The sequence below is a fragment of the Castanea sativa genome, chromosome 5 (assembly GCF_040712315.1).
Source record: "Castanea sativa cultivar Marrone di Chiusa Pesio chromosome 5, ASM4071231v1".
NCBI lineage: Eukaryota > Viridiplantae > Streptophyta > Magnoliopsida > Fagales > Fagaceae > Castanea > Castanea sativa.
In genome coordinates, this window is record NC_134017.1 from 66737695 (window position 1) to 66755558 (window position 17864).

A 17864-nucleotide genomic window follows, 5' to 3' on the forward strand; every position below is an offset into this window, starting at 1 on the left:
GGCTCCTAATTTATTTGTTGGTGGGTTTCCTCACAGTTCTATGGGTAGTTTCTTCAAACGAAGCCTGGACAGTCCAATTTTTGTTATCTCTATGATTTTAAGCCCAGCACCTCCTTACCCTCTGGTTTTTCTTCTTCCTTTCTCTCAACTTTTCCCCTTTTTGCTCCCTCTGTTTTTTCTCCCTTTTTCCTTTTTCTCTCTCTTTTTTCCCAAAATTTTCCAACCCCCCTCATTGTCTGCCCTCACTCCCCTTATATAGTCTCTCCTTAGTGGGGTTCAAATCATTACTTTTTTACTAGTTCCCATGCAATCCCATTTTTACCAAGAATCCCTACAAACGATCATGTCTTCTGAAAATTCTCTCGAAACTTGTTCCAGAAGCCAAATGACGTTCGATATTGAACTCCCCAAAAGCACTAATAGTACTCAGGGACCGACCTAAATTTAACCATTTCCTTGTCAATTTCCCACTGTCTTATCGGTTAGTAGTGCGCCTAGCTTGGCCCGATCATTATAGGATTCTCCAAATGATACTCTCTAGATCCTAGCATACTAATCATTGGGTTGGGCCTATTCCTACAAGATTTGGGCCAACTTCAATCTTTTGGGCTAGCCTTGGCTACTCAAGCCGATCTTGGCCCTAAGTTAAGTGGGCCGGTACTGACTACCTAGGCCCGAGCCCCCCACAATAACCCCCCACGATCCTATTTTCACAAAGTGGAGATGATATCGAGGATTCCTACTTTAGTGGTCAGCTAAGTTTTTCACAAACGACGGTTATATCTTGGGAAGACAAAATGTCACTCAATTAATGTAGCAGACATGGCAGCTTGCTCTTTATGCGCGCATGGCAAAATCTGTTACATTAGACGGTCGAGATGATCTAACGCTTCGATTATCGAGGCATGCATGAAAAGAAACAACAACAAGTATTAATTAATTTATTGTAGCTGCATTAAATGTCCTTTTTTCCTATAAATACAGTGATACTTGTTATAACTTTCTTCAGTTTCTTTCAAGTTCATAGTCCTTCTTATTCTTTCTTCCCGAGCCTTTAAATTTCTTCTGAGACCATCCCTACCATCAAGAAGTTACTCAGTAAGTCTTCTTCATCCTGCCTCTTTCATTCTTGTTCTTCCGTAGTTATCTTACTAGGAAAAATGGGGTTTTTCATATCTTTTGAACACTAACGTAGACATAGAATCCTTCAAGACTAGGTTTAATATCTCTAGTGATGTGAATATATCATACTGTCACGAGGGAGATATAGAAGACCAAAGATTGCCTCATGTAGTCTTTTTTCCCTTAATGTCTATACTAGAGGGTGAGGTTAGATTTCCAGTGGATCCTCTTTTACTTAGGACTCTCAATTTTTACGGGCTTAGCCCCAACCAATGTCTACCCAACTTTTATAGGGTAATAAGTTGTGTGGGGCGTCTTAACCGACTATACGTCCTAATTCCCACACATTATGACATTAATTTCCTATAAGCTATTCAGGGGAGTCTGAAGAACGAGTATTACCTTCACCCAAAATACCATGGTTAGGTTGATATCATGTCTTCTTGCCTCCAATGGGAGCTCTATAGGGGAGTTTGTGAGGGTGACTGGGAATTGGCTCAATAGAGAACTCACTTGTCCGACCTCTCCTCGCTAGATGGTTGGCATCGTTCTTTCGGATTCTTTAGTATGACCCTACAATGCACTTTTTGCTTTAAGTTTTCCTTTTCTTGTTCATGTTTTGTACATTAACTTTGTTCATTGTTTCTCACTGTAGTTTCCAAAAGATTTCAACCTAACCTTAGCATTGTACAAGCTAGGGAGCTTAACTTTGTCCTACCCTAAAAAAATTGTGTGCACTACGACGGGTAACTGATAGCATCTCATTTGATTCTCGATTGCGTGCTCTCATACACCAGCTACAAAGACTCTCCGGGCACTTTAATAGTCGACAGTCCCCTCCTGTCCTACCTAAACGTTTAGTTGCTGGGATTTCTACCGCACAGACTTACAAGTGGTGGGGCTAGACACTAGGACCCTAGAAGAGTTCAACAAGGCTAACTCGACCTCATTCTTGACGGTTCGACTGACATGGTTTCTCACAATCGAGTGGAACATATTCCAGTCTAAGTCACTATGTAGAAACTCCCGCTCCCACTAATCCGACTATAGGGATGGTTCACAACGGTGCACTATGGCCCTCGATTGTTGGTTCTTGGAAGCATAGCCCGTCAGGAGCCAGGTTGCTCCTCAACCGACTCCTCAACAATCCACTCCCTCTGTGCCTCGTCAATGCAGGAAGAGGCCGAGGGGTACTGACGACCCCACAACAAAGTCTGGTACCCCTCTTGCTAACTAGCCCCCTACTCCGGCTTCAGGCACTACAGTGACTCTATAGCCCTGTGGTCCCCCCAAGAGATAAGGCTCACTAGTCAACCCACCATCATTAGTTCCCACGTGGCCTCCACCTCCTCAACTCCATCTTCGGGATTGGAATGCACCTTCTAGTTAGGTGATAAACTTATACCTTCTGATTCCTCTATTCGGACTTGGAGGAGCGGCCTTGAAGGACAAGTCTCAGATAGCTTCAGGCAAGCCCTATTGTTACCCACTGATCTCGATCATTACTTAGGTTGTCGGGATGAGGACCTTGTCCTCAAGTTGAAGTGGCATACCACAGCTGTGAGTATACATTTTCTCATCATCATCATTTTTTGATATACTTTTCCATTCCCCATTTTTTATTAGTGTTAATTCTCGAATTATATTGATCCCCTAATCATTTTTGTTTTTGTCTCAGGCTGCCTAAGTGACTCACGTTGGGAAGGGTCGATTAAAGGGCATAATGGAGGTGGTCAACAAGGAAAAGCCGTGAAGTAAGTAGCTGAATCCAACTTACATGAAAAAACCCTTAAGCTAAATGCAACAAAGGAAAGGGGAACTACTGTAGAGAGGGCTCGGAAGCTAGCCGAGCATAAGGCTTATAGGGTAAACCTGGGGAGGTCAAAGTCAAACTCGTCGAGGTTGCAAGCCTTGTGTTCGCCTGTGAAAAAAATCTTGTCGACTTGAAGAAGCTAATGAAGACTTGTAAGCAAGTCTTTTACAACATGGGGTTTAAATATGCCAAAAATTCAGCAAATGTAGTAGTCCTCCAAGCTCAAAAGTTTGGGTTTGAGGAGGGTTGGATAGCAGCAGTGAATGCAATTGGTCTCCCCGACTCCTCCCCCTTTAGGGATCCAGATTCCCTTGCTCGATGACTCGCCCGTAAAGGTCCGAGCTCATGAGCAGCCACGAGACGGTGGTGATGAAGATGGGGAGGATAGCCTTGGCATAGTGGAGTTGTCCCAAAAGATTGATTCTCACATGGTGGTGATCGATGAAGACAACCCGACAACCACCATTTCCACCGAGACGCGAGGTGTTCCTTAACTAAGCCAAGGATCGCCCCCTCCAATTGCCACTGAAGTTCCTTCAACAACCCCTACCATGACCCATGGTCCGACCGCCTGATTTGCTAATTTGTTTACTGCTTTCTTTTTTGTTCTTTATTTCTTTTCTTCCAGTGTATTTCCTTTTAACTAGCCAGGCTTTTCTGTATCTAGTTAAGTGGTATCTTATTCATGTATTGAACTTCATTTATTTTATTTGATATTGAAGATTGAGTTTCTTTGGTTAAATTCTTTACTTGCTTCTTCATTTTATTTCATTATAATGTTCACTCTATTTTTCAAATTGCTGTAATGCTCCCATTAAAGCGTGGATGCATGATTTATTATCTTTAAAGGGAATTATGCCATTGTACTTCAAAAAAATCCCAAGTGTAAACAATCGGTAACATATATGCGATGTAACCATATCCTCTGATCGAGAAGTCGATTTATTATAACCTTTGAACTGAAGGACTTAACATTTAGCTATTAGAGCTGAGGTCCTTCTATTAGGCTAGCTTCCATTTTTAAGAAAAATTTACTAAGGTTTTCAACTAGTCGATGAATAGTCTCAAACCAAAACTAGGTTTCTATCCTTAGAAGAATTTATTAAGGTTTCCATCTAGTCGGTGACTAGAGTCAGGTCGAGGCTAGGTTTCTGTTCTTAGACAAATTTATTAAGGTTTCCATCTAGTCGGTGATCGGAGTCAGGTCGAGGCTAGGTTTCTGTACTGAGAAAAATTTATTAAGGTTTCCACCTGGTCAGTGACCTGAGTCTGGCCGAGGCCAGGTTTCTGTCTTAAGAAAAACTTATTAAGGTTTCCACCTGATCGGTGGCCGGAGTCAGGCCGAAGCTAGGTTTCTATCCTTAGAAAAATTTATTAAGATGTTGGAATAACATGATGCAAAATAACTGAATTCTTTCCACATTCTCTATTCAAGCTCATTTACAACCTCAGACATAACTTACAACTACCCTACCACACCTATGGATAATACTTTTTCAAATTACAAACATTCCATGGTTGGGGTAAAGGTCTTTCTTCCATATCCTCCAAGTAATAAGCCCATGTTCCAGCTATAGCTATTACTCGATAAGGACTCTCCCAATTCAAGCAAAACTTTCCCTCATTTTGATCTTTCATATTCATTACCACTTTTCGCAAAACGAGGTCTCTTGCCATGAATGCTCTGGGTTTTACATTCCTCTTATACCCCTGGGCTAACTTATGCTAGTAATCAGTAAGCTGAGCGGATGTCATGTCTCGTCTTTCCTCTAAAAAGCCTAAATTCCCGACCATTCGAACGTCATTATAGCTTGGTGAGAAATCAGCGACCCTCATGCTTGACAAGCTTATCTATATTGGTATGACCGCCTCTACTTCATACATCATGGAAAAAGGGGTTCACCCGTTGACCTCCTCGGTGTGGTCCAGTAGGCCCATAAAACACTCGGCAATTCTTCAGCCCAATTTCCTTTGGCCCCTTCCAGTATTTTCTTCAAACCATTAACTATTGTCTTGTTCGTTTCTTTTGCTTGTCCATTGCTCTGGGGATATGCTAGTGATGAGTACTTATCAATTATTCCTAGATTATTGTAGTACTCTCGAAAGGCCTTACTGTCAAACTGTAGTCCGTTGTCCAAATCAATACCCAGGGTACCCTAAACCTTGTAACGATATTCTTCCATACAAATTTCTTCACATCCACATCCCTAATGTTCACCAAGACTTCAGCTTCCACCCATTTTGTGAAATAATCAGTGGTGACTAACACCAACCTCCTGTTTCTTGGTGCATGAGGGAACGGTCCAATTATATCTAGACTCCATTAAGCGAAGGGCCCAGGGCTAGTGACTGGCTTTAAGTTTCCACCCGGTTGATGTATGATTGGGGCATGTCTTTGGCATTGATCACACTTTCAAATGTAGTTAGTCGTGTCCCCTTACATATTTGACCACCAAAATCTCTAAGACATAGCTCGGTGGGACAAAGACCTTCCCCTCAAGTGTCCACCACATATCCCTTCATGCAGTTCAGCTAGGAGTTCGGCGACTTTGCTTGGATGGAGACATAACAGATAAGGACCTCAAATGAACGCCAATATAACTTTTTGTCCTTAGATAGCCAGAAACGAGCTAACGTTCTCTGTACCTTCTTCGCCTTTTTCGCATCAATCGGTAAAGATCCATCAAATAAGAAAGAGAGGTGGTCTATGGACTTTTGTTGCTCTCCATAGCACTTTCGAACTAATAGGTTTCATGTTACTTCAATTTGAACTTGCTCGATCATATAAGGATCCAACCGGCTTGACTTGGACACTATAGCTGATGCTACAATTGCATGATGCTCTATACTCGATTGCTCCAACAGTTCCAAAAAAAAATTCGAGAAACACACTTACCTGATGACAAAGCCAAAGTGGCCAATGAATCAGCATGACTATTTTGCCATCTCAGTATTCTAACCACGTTTACTTTTTGGAAGCTTGCTTGTAGCGCCCCGAACAACTTCAAGTACTGTGACATACGGGAATCCTTTGCCTCAAAGCTCCCTTCTATTTGACTTACCACCAATTTTGAATCCAAAAACACCTCAACTTCCTCGGCACCAAGCTTCTGAATTGCCCTAAGACCAGCAATGAGAGCTTTATATTCGGCTTCATTGTTAGAAGCACGAAAACCCAATCCTACTGATTTTTCCAATCGCAACCCCTCGGGAGATATCATTACAACCCCAACCCCAGTTCCTTTTGCATTAGATGCACCGTCCATATACACTCGCCACTGTTTAACTGAAACTTGGCATATCCCAACATAAACTCCTAGCGTAGGGGTGAATTCGGCTACAAAGTCTGCTACCACTTGGCCCTTACTGGAATTCCTTGGCTTGTACCGTATGTCAAATGTCTCAAGTCTCATTCCCCATTTAGCTATCTTTCTAGTGAAATCCGACCTTCTCCAAAGTGATTGCAAGGGATACTCAATTAGCACCCATACCGTTTGTGCTTGAAAATAACGCAGCAACCTCCTCATAGCATGCACCAATGCTAGTACTATCTTCTCTAGCAGCAAATATCAAGTCTCTGCATCCACCAATGTTTTACTAAGATAATACACTGGTCTTTGTATCCCATCCTGATGTCTTAGTAATACTGAGCTCACTGCATGGTTAGAGACCGCCAAGTACATATACAAGTCTTCTTCAAGCTCGGGTCAGGATAAGATAGGTGGGCTAGCCAAATAAGACTTCAAGTCTCTGAGCGCTGTATCACATTCCTTTGTCCATTGAAAGCCCTTCCACTTTTTCAATAACTAAAAGAATGGTCTACACCTATCCGTTGATCTTGAAACAAACCAATTCAGGGCGGCAATCATCCCAGTAAGTCTTTGCACTTCTTTGGGGTTACCAGGTGGGTTAAACTGCTGAATTGCTATAATATGGTCGGAGTTAACCTTTATTCCTCATGTAGTTATCATGAAGCCTAAGAACTTGCTAGACCCCACACCGAAGGCACATTTGCTTGCATTCAAGCGCAACTTGTGTTGCCTCAATATTTCGAAAACCTCGACCAAGTTAGATACATGCCATTCACTCTTCTTACTCTTCACCACCATGTCATCAATATAAAATTCTACTGTGTCCTCGATCTGATCCTTGAACATCCAAGTAACCATTCATTGATATGTTGCTCCTATATTCTTTAGCCTAGAAGGCATCACTGTGTAATGGTAATTATCTTCAGGCATAGTAAAAGAGGTTTTCACCTAAATCTCAGGTGCTAAAGCAATCTGATGATAGCCTTGAAAGGCATCCAAAAAACTCATTCTTTGGAGTCCGATTATAGCGTCCACCAACTAATCTATCTTCAGTACAGGGAACGGGTCCTTTGAGCATGCTCAGTTGAGGTAGGTAAAATCAACACAAACTCTCCATTTCCCATTTTTCTTTTTCACCCCCACCGTATTTGATAGCCACTTAAGGAAAAACACCTTCCTAATAGCCCCCACCTACTTCAATTTCTCCACTTCCTCCTTCACAACCTCCACGTGTGGCTTTGCCGATCTCCTCGGTTTCTTCTTTTTTGGTTTGATTAGGGGATCTACATTCAACTTAAGTGTAATGAAGGTCAGGTCCACCTCGGGCACCTCGTATGGATTCCATGCAAACATGTCAAAATTCTGTACTAGTGATAGAAGAACTTCCACCGGATCTCCTACTTGCAAGCTCTTTCCTATCTAAAAATACCTGTCAGTGTAAGGCATAATTCGTATGTGAACCAATTCCTCCACACTGTTTGCCCTTGTTAGACCCTCTGGGCCCTATAATTGTTATAACCACTCTGCTTCAACTTGCTCCTTTTGCTTAATTTCGTGGTTTATTGCGGCTAACAAGCACTGTCTTGCTACTTTTTGGTCGGCTCGAATCACAACGACTCCATCTTTAGTAGGGAATTTGGTCTTTTAATCCAATGTAGAAGGTACTGCCCCTATAGCATGAATCCAAGTCTGCCCTAAAATCGCCATGTATGGTGGAAAGTCATTAACTACTATGAAATTTACCTCAGCCTCTTTTCCCTCGGTCACCACCAAGAGTTTTATCTACCCCTCGGGCATCACTACTTCCCCATTAAATCCTACTAACGATGTGTCATATTTACTCAAACTTCAAGCTTCAACCCTAGCCCCTTATACAAATCATGACACATGATCTCAGCCCCGCTCCCTCGGTCTATCATGAATCTTTTCACTAAGAATCTTCCAATTCATAAATTCACCACCAAGGCATCATCATGCGGTTATGACGTTCCTTCCAAGTCTACTTCACCAAAGGTGATCGGGTTTGAATTCTTCCTGAGCTTCTTCTTAGGTTGGTCTACCACCTTTGTCTCAAGTGGGGTTACTACACTCAGTATGCCACTTTGACGGCTCACATTTACACCAATGAAAGCCGCATGAATGACCTTAATCATTCCTAAGTGTTGGGGAAGTGTATTACCTCGGCTTCCCAATCCTTGGCCTGTATTTTCCCCTCCTTGTCCGACCACGTATTCATTCAAATGCCCTACCTTTACAAGCTGCTCCAAGTGATCCTTCATCACAAGACATTGCTCGGTAGTATAGCCTTTCTCTCTATGATAAGTGCAGTACAAGCTTTGATATCTTCTAGCGGGGTCCCTGCCCATCTTCCCCGGCCACCAGAAGTAAGGCTCATTCTTGATACGCTCAAGGATCTTATAGACAGACTCCTCAAATGTCACATTGATGCCCTTGGTCCACTGCGTCAAGTTCAGACTCGGGACCCTTGGTTCCCTTCTAGTTCTCTAATGGAATCTCTCGGGACGAGAATCTATATTGTATTGGGAGGAGGCTAGGGCTTCGCCTTTGCCTTGCAGCCTATCATCCTCCAACCTTTTATATTCCTCAATCCTTCTCATAAGCTAGTGCATGCTCTTGGGAGGATGCATGATTAGAGAATCTCTTAGTTCCGACTCTTGTGGGAGCCCAAGATTGAAGGTATTGGTAGCCACCTACTCGTTCCCTCATCCTATTTCGTTATGTAGTTCCCAATACCCATTTGCATACAATTGGAGGGTCTCTCCACTTCTCATCCCCATGGATAACAGCGCATCGATCAGTTGAGAGACCTTACTGCAAGTTATGAATCGCACCCCAAACGCCTGCATCAACTCCCCAAAACCATGAATGGAGCCTTTTCTTAAACCATTAAGCCACCTCATTGTCGTGGGCCCGAGGCTGGACGGGAACACTTTACATATCAACCCATCGTTTTGGGAATAAAGAGACATTATCTAAATGTAGTGGCTAACGTGCTCCATCGGATTAGTTTTTCCATAATAAATGGTAAATGGTGGGTGGGTGAAATTCCTTGGCATTTCAGTACGTTCTATTTCGTCAAAGAAAGGTGACCAAGAAGCTCTTCTCAACGCACGACTTATGGCATCCAGCACGACATTGTGATGCCTGTGCCTATGCCGATAGGGAGAATTATGGCAGTGCCCTATGGTTTCATGAGATCTGTCCCTCGACCGATGCAAACTGCCACTATGAGATGACTCTCCAACGCTGCCCCCTATATAGTCTAGGTCATCAGACGACCCCTCATGATCCCTCTTACGGTGTCGACCTTTTAGCTTAATCTCCAATTCCTTAAATTGCTTTCGTAAATTCTCTAGTTCTCGTTTTTGGTCGCTACGATAAGATCGCTTGGGGATGTAAGACACAGTTCATTCCCTTTGTGAAGATCCTTTGTCAGAATTGAGTCTGGTTTGATGCCCTCCTTGCATGTGTTGTTGTTCCCTTCTACACTCCTTCTCCAACCTCTTCTGACCCCTTGACGAAGCCATCGAATGGTTTCTTCTAACTGACCCTTCATCAGCATGTGGACCCTCCATACTTGGACGATATCAGGCTAGCTCGAAGCCTCTTGCTAAGTAGGATTCCCATAGATAGTGCCAATTGTGATGCCCAAACCTGTGAGTGATACTTTCTGGGACGAAGGATTTGGGCTCCCAATTTATTTGTTGGTGGGTTTCCTCATAGTCCTACTGGTAATTGCTTCAAACGTAGCCTAGACAGTCAAATTTCTATTATCTCTATGATTTTAAGCCTAGCACCCCTTTACCCTCTGGTATTTCTTCTTCCTTTCTCTTAACTTTCCCCCTTTTGCTCCCTTTGTTTTTTCTCCCTTTTCCTTTTTCTCTCTCTTTTTCCAAAGATTTTCCGACTCCACTCATTGTCTGCCCTCACTCCCCTTATATAGTCTCTCCTTAGTGGGGTTCAAATCATTACTTTTTTACTAGTTCCTATGCAATCCCACTTTTACCCAGAATCCCTAGAAATAATCATGTTTTTTGAAGATTGTCTTGAAACTTGTTCCAAACGCTAAATGGCATTCGAGAGTAAACTCTCCAAAGGCACTAACAATACTAGGGGACTGACCTGAATTTAACCATTTCCTTGTTGATTTCCCATTGTCTTATCAGTAGCGAGCCTAGCTTGGCCCTATCATTGTGGGATTCTCCGAATGATACTCTCTAGATCCTGGCATTCTTATCATTGGGTTGGGCCTATTCCTACAAGGTTTGGGCCAACTTCAATCTTTTGGGCTAGCCTTGGTTACTCAGGCTGATCTTGGGCCTAAGTTAAGTGGGCCGGTACTAACTACCCGGGCCCAAGCTCCCCACAAATAGTTTCACTTTTTTTTTGGAAGCACATACAGTACTATGTTTATTTAGTATTTACCATATGTTATGATAGCATTGGAAATACTAGAACTTGAGTTGATGCTATGTTTACCATTTGAAATGTTCTTATATTGTAGAATGGGTACACTCAATTAAAATTGAAATAGAGGAAAACCTATTTTGTTTAAATGTTTTATATTAAAAAATAAAACACTAGTAACAAATCTATTGAATCAAAGTTATATCTTAAAACTATTATATTGACTAACATTTGGCTTGCAAAAGTTATATGAAGTGGTACTTTCTTATCTTACCTCTCCCAGCTATCCTGAATATCCCCTGTCGTTCTCCAACTATTTCCGATACTTGCAGCCCAAGTCGCAGGGTCTTCTTGTCCCCTGAAGTTGGCAACAAATTTAATAAATACAAAAATAAAAAAGTGTCACCGTCGATTATACATTAATATTCACTGCAATATATATTCAACCCCCCCCCCCCCCCCAAAAAAAGTTTTCTACCAATTACAAAACCATGATCTGTTGTATGTTCTACAAAACAATGTTATGGAAATCATGTAATGTTATATAAATAGCAAAAAATGCTTGATGTAATGTAAACATCAACTATGTAACTCACCATTCACACAGAGAGAAGAAGATGGGTCTTCCAGAATTCAATAAAGCTTTGCTCATTTTTGGGTACCTATTACATATTATAAGCAAGTATGATCAAAGCTATAAAGATTATGCACAGAAAAAATGGGACTTTCCTAAAACTGCAATGCTTTACAAATGTTTAGTCCATACTAATACTATAATGTTATTCTTGCAAAAGAATTTAGTTTTAATAAATTTTTGGATTCCTAACCATGGGCTCCTAGTTCTTGTTCAAATCATATAAATTCGAATTTCATAATATGAAAGTCTACAAAATATTCAAAATAACAACAGAAGCTTGTATATTTTGAAGCAATAATTACCTTTCCTTTGGGCTTATGCCATCATTATAACAGTTATCATACTTCAAGTAGTCAACCCCCTGCGTGTATAGGATAAATTATGAATTAGCCTAACGAAATTGTTTGTAGAAGTTAATTTTTTTTTTTTTTTTATAAATAATTTGATAGTTGGAAAATGGAGATTTAAATGCTAACGTCTCGGTTGGAAACACTAAAAAAGTCGCAATTACAAGATCCATAGCTAAAAGCTAAATGTTAATAACTAGGGCAATACTTAAGAATCAGTACTTTTAAAAAGGAATTAATCTTACCCAGGAAGCGAAAGTATTTGCATCTTGTTCCTCATGACCTAGTGATCCGGGCATTTGTCTACTGCATGTCTCATTTCTACATATATATATATATATATATTGAGAAACACTGGCTGATAATATATAGTTTGTGGAGATGAACGAAATTTTTGGTATTTAAAATTATTATTCATTACTACATTGTTAATTAAATAAAATATAAAAAGAATTGATTCCCGAAATCATTACCCAGCATCAGAATAGATCCCAAGTTTCAACCCTTTACTATGGACATAATCTGCTAATGCCTTTATTCCAGAGGGAAACGTCGAAGCCTTAGCTACCAAATTTCCCTGCCAGAATTAACATTTTGTTAAACAAGATTGACAGAATTTATGAAATGTTATTTAACTAATTTAGAACTAATAAATTATTGAAGCTTAAAATTTTTACTCTCGAAGTTTTTTGTACTTTTATAGAAGTACAATTAATTATACCAATAAAATAGAATGTGACCCTTTAAAGACAAAGAAACTAATAATTTAAAGGCCTGTTTGGATTGAGGGGGGAAGGAGGGAGAGTAGAGGGAGTAAAGTAGAGTTGGCTAAAAACAGGGTAATTTTCGGCCAAATCTACTATCCCCCTTCTTCTCCCTCAATCCAAACACACCTTAAAAGAAAAAGGGAAATGGTGCAGCACATATACCTTAGAGTCTCTATTGAGTTGAGCCCAGCAATCATCTAAAAAATGTTTAAAATACCCCCCCCCCCCCCCCCCCAAAAAATAAAAATAAAGGGAAGAAACGATTAGCTAATTCTGAAACGATAATGTTAATTAAATCATAATAACTACTCAACGCAGCTGCTTATTAATTACCTAGATTTATATACTTATATCCCAGTGCTGCAAGCCCGGTTGACACCATTGCATCCGCTGTAAGAATGGAATAAAACATATAATACATGTTCAATTTTTTTTAATTATAAAAAATCTATTCAATTTTTTTTTTTCTAAAATTTATGATAGTTATAATGGGATAGGAAATCCGAAACATGAACATCTCTGTTGAGTTGCATTGAGCTACAACTCTTGTGAATACATATTGGAATTTAGTTCCTTTGTAGTTCGTACAAATGTTTATGATAGACAATGTGATTACCTGTTTCCCTGATCAATTCCTCTTGAATATGGCAGGCAAAGTGATTCCAACTATTCCATCTGATCACAACTCAATATTGTAGTCAAATTTAAGATCAAACTTACAATTTGATTACAAATATAAATATGAACGACAGAAGCTGCATTTTTTCCACAATTCTTATTTAACATGAACAAGAAAAGAATTTCACACAAAGAACTATACTAGATTGATCACATCGCGTTTTCAGAAAAAAAAAAAAAAAAAGAATGAACACATCGCCAAGTATAAATCAATTTAAGAAGGTTACGCACTCTTTAAGAGCCTTGTAACTCAATTGGCACATTCCAATCTCAAGTAGCATGGCAATGTATATATTTCTAACTATCTCAAAAAAAACAAAACAAAAAAAAACAAAAAAAAAAAACAAACAAACAAACAAAACAAAACAAAACAAGACAAGACAAGACAAAGAAAAAATGTTAAGCTCTCTGCTTTTATCCTCTCCATAAAATAAAATAAATTAAAATATGGAGAAATAAATTCTAGGGATCAAAAAGATTATTTTATGGAGAGGATAAAATTGAGGTAGACGGACTCGTCCAATAAGGCCTGCCATAGGCGACAACATTAAAGACAAGGGACGATTAAAGCACACGGACCAGACGACAGAGTATGTACCAGACGGAGAGTATGTAAGACGGATGGATGCTCTGTAGCGGACGGATCCTAGCTAAAGGATACAAGGACGGATATCAAGGTAACATGGCATCTACATGGCTTAATTGATCTCCAAGGAACCCCCAAATTGAAATGACTTGTGCCCTACAATTAACCATAGTCAAAGGAGTCCCTATATGGGAAGAATTCCACAAAATAGGTGCATTCATGAGAATCTTCCTCACAAGGAAACGTCTTCATCACCAAGAAATGAAGGTTGGTTCTACACTACTATAAAAACTCAAAACTCTCAGAAAATAAGGTACGCATAATTTACTCCAGCTCTGACACTCTAGAGTTGTGAAAGTTCTCTAATTTAACATTCAAATGGTATTTAGCCGGTATCACACTAGTGCTTCTGTAAGGTTTTTTTTTTTTTGGTTCCGTAGGTTTAGTTTAGAGTACGAGAGGACCGTATGGCTTACTGACGATTTTCGGTATTATCATTTTACTTATTGATTTTTGCTAAGATAGTTGATCATTATGGACAATGTTAAATATTACATAAATAAAAAATTTACAACTTATTGAGATGACAAGTTGTAATTGTCGTAATTTTTTTATCACATGAACCCACCATTAACATCAATTTTATTATAATGAATTACAAAATGTAGCTTAACAATTTTAAAAACAAAATTATGAAATTCATTGTGTTATTGGACTTATGGTAAGAATGAGTTTCTAAATTTGGGTTTACTTCCCTCTAGTGCAGTGGAGGAGACATCAGACATGGACAAGATATCTGTCCTAAACTGACTGTGGCTTAACCTAGTATAGACTGTACTGTGTACAAGAGCAATGAACAAAAGCCTTTAAACTCTTTAAGAATAATAAATAAATAAATAAGGTAAAGAAAAAATAGTCATAGATCAATTATATATCACTACTATAAAAAGAGAGTTGTTTAAAAAATCTTATGTATGGGACGTACAGCGTCTAGACCCCAGAACATCGATCTTGCCCTCTAATAATTATTATATGTTGATGTTTCCTAAATAAATCAAAAGCACTAGAGATGATGACGTGGATGGCACTGGTACACCAGATGAGAAGAGATCCTTAGGGCCTGTTTGGTAAGCCAATTTAAACTAACTTTTTCACATTTTAAACAATTTTGCACTCATTTTCGCACACTTTTCCACTCACACAAATTTTAAAAAACTACAAAAATCATATTTCAAATTACTCTTCCAAACACCTTCTTATTTTCTTATGAAAGAAGTAAAAGCAAATTAAGGCCAAAGTTGATCAACGGGCAATCTCCTTGTGACTTCAATTGTGAGATACCACTTGTGACTTTTTTCTTTTTTATGAAAAAAAGAAGTTATATCACATGTGTGACTTTTTTTTTTATTATAACTTTTTTTTTAGAAACAAACTAACTGTCCTTAGCTCATCATGCTAAAGGCATTACAGATTTTATGACATGAATAGAGGAATGTCCCCCTTTTATTGGCACTCTTGTTCTTCAGGATGCTATGTTTTTCTTCCCTTCTTTTTAATATAGTTTGGTATTTCCCATTAAAAAAAAACTAACCATTAAACATACACACTTAATTACACTTTCTCACTAAACTTTAACATATTACTGATATATCACATGCGTGACTTGTTAGACACTTCAAACCCATATCACATGCATGACTAAAAGCATATTGGGTACATGTCTTACTCCCATTTATTAATATGATTAAATCGTTTTTGTCCTGTATAGGAAATTCACATTTTGCCCGAAATTATTATCACATTTTTTTCATATTATATACGGCAGAAGAAAAAGGATCACAGAAAATTATAAATAGAAAACTAAAAATATTTCTGTAATTTTCAGAAAATGATACATGTCTTAATATTACTTTTATTTTCTAAACCTTATCCTACTATTTTGAATTGCCACGCTAACTAACCCCACCAATATAACAACTATCATTATTGTCATCATCATCAGCACACACCATTGTCATCACTTCATGTACCACTAGCTCCACTACAACTACAGTCTCATCACCTCTTCTACTAACATGAAAAATTGATGATTTTTGGTTTAAGTTATATCGGAAAAAAGTTTTCTAAATCATTTTCTAAGCAACAATCACATGTAAAAAAAATTAAAAATTAAAAATTAAAAACTAAAATTAAAAATCGTTTTCTCCAAGTAAATATTTTCCACCAACACGCATTGAAGGTGGAAAAAAAATTTTCAATATGAAAAAGCGAACATTTTGTCACTTGACGGTAGGCATTGGGGCCTAGCCTCAAAATGTCTAACCTGAATTACAATTAAATCTTAAATATCTCTTTTAAAAGTACTAAGATAAAAAATTTCAACCAGTTGAATTATAAATTTTTTTTTTTTGCAAATGTGTCACATCTTAGCTCTTAAAAAGGAGTGAAAATTTGTTTCTATAAAAAGAAAAAGTGAACAATCAAAAGGACTTGGTATTTACTGCTCTAATAAAGATAGTCGTCACTGAAAGAGTTATTAACTGCTCTAAATAAAGATAATTTTCACTAAGAGAGATGAGATCCTAGGCTTCAACACGAGACTGTCAGAATGCCGACAGGTAATATAAGCATCCCCAACACGTTATTGGATTTATCATGACCCCAAAAAAAAAAAATCATAGAGCTATATATGTTAGAATAGATATGTGAATGTGACAACTACATCCCTTATGTGCCGTGCCCTCTTTAAATTCATATTATATTTGACCCCTCTTCAAACTTGAAGCTCATATTTTTAATTCATTAATAATAAATATTTTATGTATTTGATACATAGATATATATTGTGTGGGCTCCATCATCCACAAATGTTTAAGATCGGATGGAGGAGATAGCTCCCAGTTTAGGGCCATCTGAACTATAAACCCAATCGTATGGCTCTTAACTCTTAAAGGACGGCATAATTAATTTCACTAGTTATAGAATGCCTGCTTTTTATCATTATTTGAATGTATTTATTTATGATATTTCTTCTTCTTAATGGAATACCTAATTTGATAGCAACGTGGATGGATAGAGTTGTCAAAGTTATAATCAATGACAGTGGTTGAGGTACGTACCCAATCCCAATCATATTTCCGATTCTTGAATCCCGTAAGGTCCAGGATCCTCTTGAGCCAACGGATGACACAAACGAGATACTAATACCAAGAAATTTCTTTTTATTTATTCAATTATTATGGGCAATTCCCTTCTAAAAATATATATATCATGGGAAATTTTAGAATTTTCACATAACCCAAACTCTAAAACATGACAAAATTAAAAATCCATTGATCATTTACTCAATTATATTATGAAACATGAGAATTTTATTATGTAGTTAAACGAAAATATATTCGGTTCAGAAGACTCTAATCAAGTAGATGGATGGATCACATGGACTTTCTTTAATAATCGGATCTAGATAAACTAGTTGGCTCATTGTGAGCCATGCACTAGACTCTAGACATAAAAACATAATTGGGATCATTTTAAAGATAATTTTTCAACTAATTAATTAAGTTATTGATCATTCCTAACCAAATTAAAGAGGAAGGGATAAGAAAGACCGAACATTTTTGGTACTGCGTTTGATCAAACAATTACTTAAAAAGGAAACAACACGCGCGCATGATTAATTTAATCACCAAAAGCAGGATTGTTAACATAGAAAATAGAAGGAAAGAAAGGGAAGAGGACAGGGGGAGCTTACCCCATAGGTGGCGTTAGAGCAAGTTCATTTGCCAGAAGACTTCTCGGCATCGGCGGCCGGATCTCCTCCATCTGACCAGCAGCAGCAACACCACAAGTACTGGCATACGATAGCACAAAGATGCATATAGCAAAGCCCACAGCCATAGCTGATGATGACCAGCCTTCACGTAATAATAAAGATTTATAATAAGCAGCCATTAATTTGTGTATATAATATATATATACCCAAAGATGAAATACAAAAGGAACAAAGAAGAAGAGAGAAAGATTTATTGGTAGTGGTTATAAAGAACAGCTTAATTATGAATTGGATTCATAACAAGAAGTATTTATTTATAGTGAATTTATTAAGAAGGAATATTAGATTTGTCCCACCCACACAGCTCAGCTGGACAACGGCTTTCTCAAAGTCATTTGTT

General features: G+C 38.4%; 1 protein-coding gene across 5 annotated transcripts in view; it reads right to left on the reverse strand.

Annotated features, from left to right (window-relative positions):
• LOC142636082 (alpha-galactosidase-like) overlaps nt 1-17864 on the reverse strand; it is a 31688-nt gene extending 13824 nt beyond the window's left edge. For 4 of the 5 annotated variants that reach the window (XR_012844250.1, XM_075810157.1, XM_075810160.1 and 1 more), the window contains exons 1-9: nt 17444-17864; nt 13042-13100; nt 12759-12815; nt 12588-12622; nt 12132-12235; nt 11904-11979; nt 11614-11672; nt 11271-11336; nt 10949-11032 (exon numbers count right to left, since the gene is read on the reverse strand). Coding sequence is in view for 4 of the 5 variants with exons in the window: in XM_075810157.1 (XP_075666272.1) it covers nt 10949-11032; nt 11271-11336; nt 11614-11672; nt 11904-11979; nt 12132-12235; nt 12588-12622; nt 12759-12815; nt 13042-13100; nt 17444-17643 (740 nt within the window). In the remaining variant the exon portion in view is untranslated. The remainder of the gene's footprint in view (nt 1-10948; nt 11033-11270; nt 11337-11613; nt 11673-11903; nt 11980-12131; nt 12236-12587; nt 12623-12758; nt 12816-13041; nt 13101-17443) is intronic. The other variant, XM_075810159.1, reaches the window with a different exon arrangement.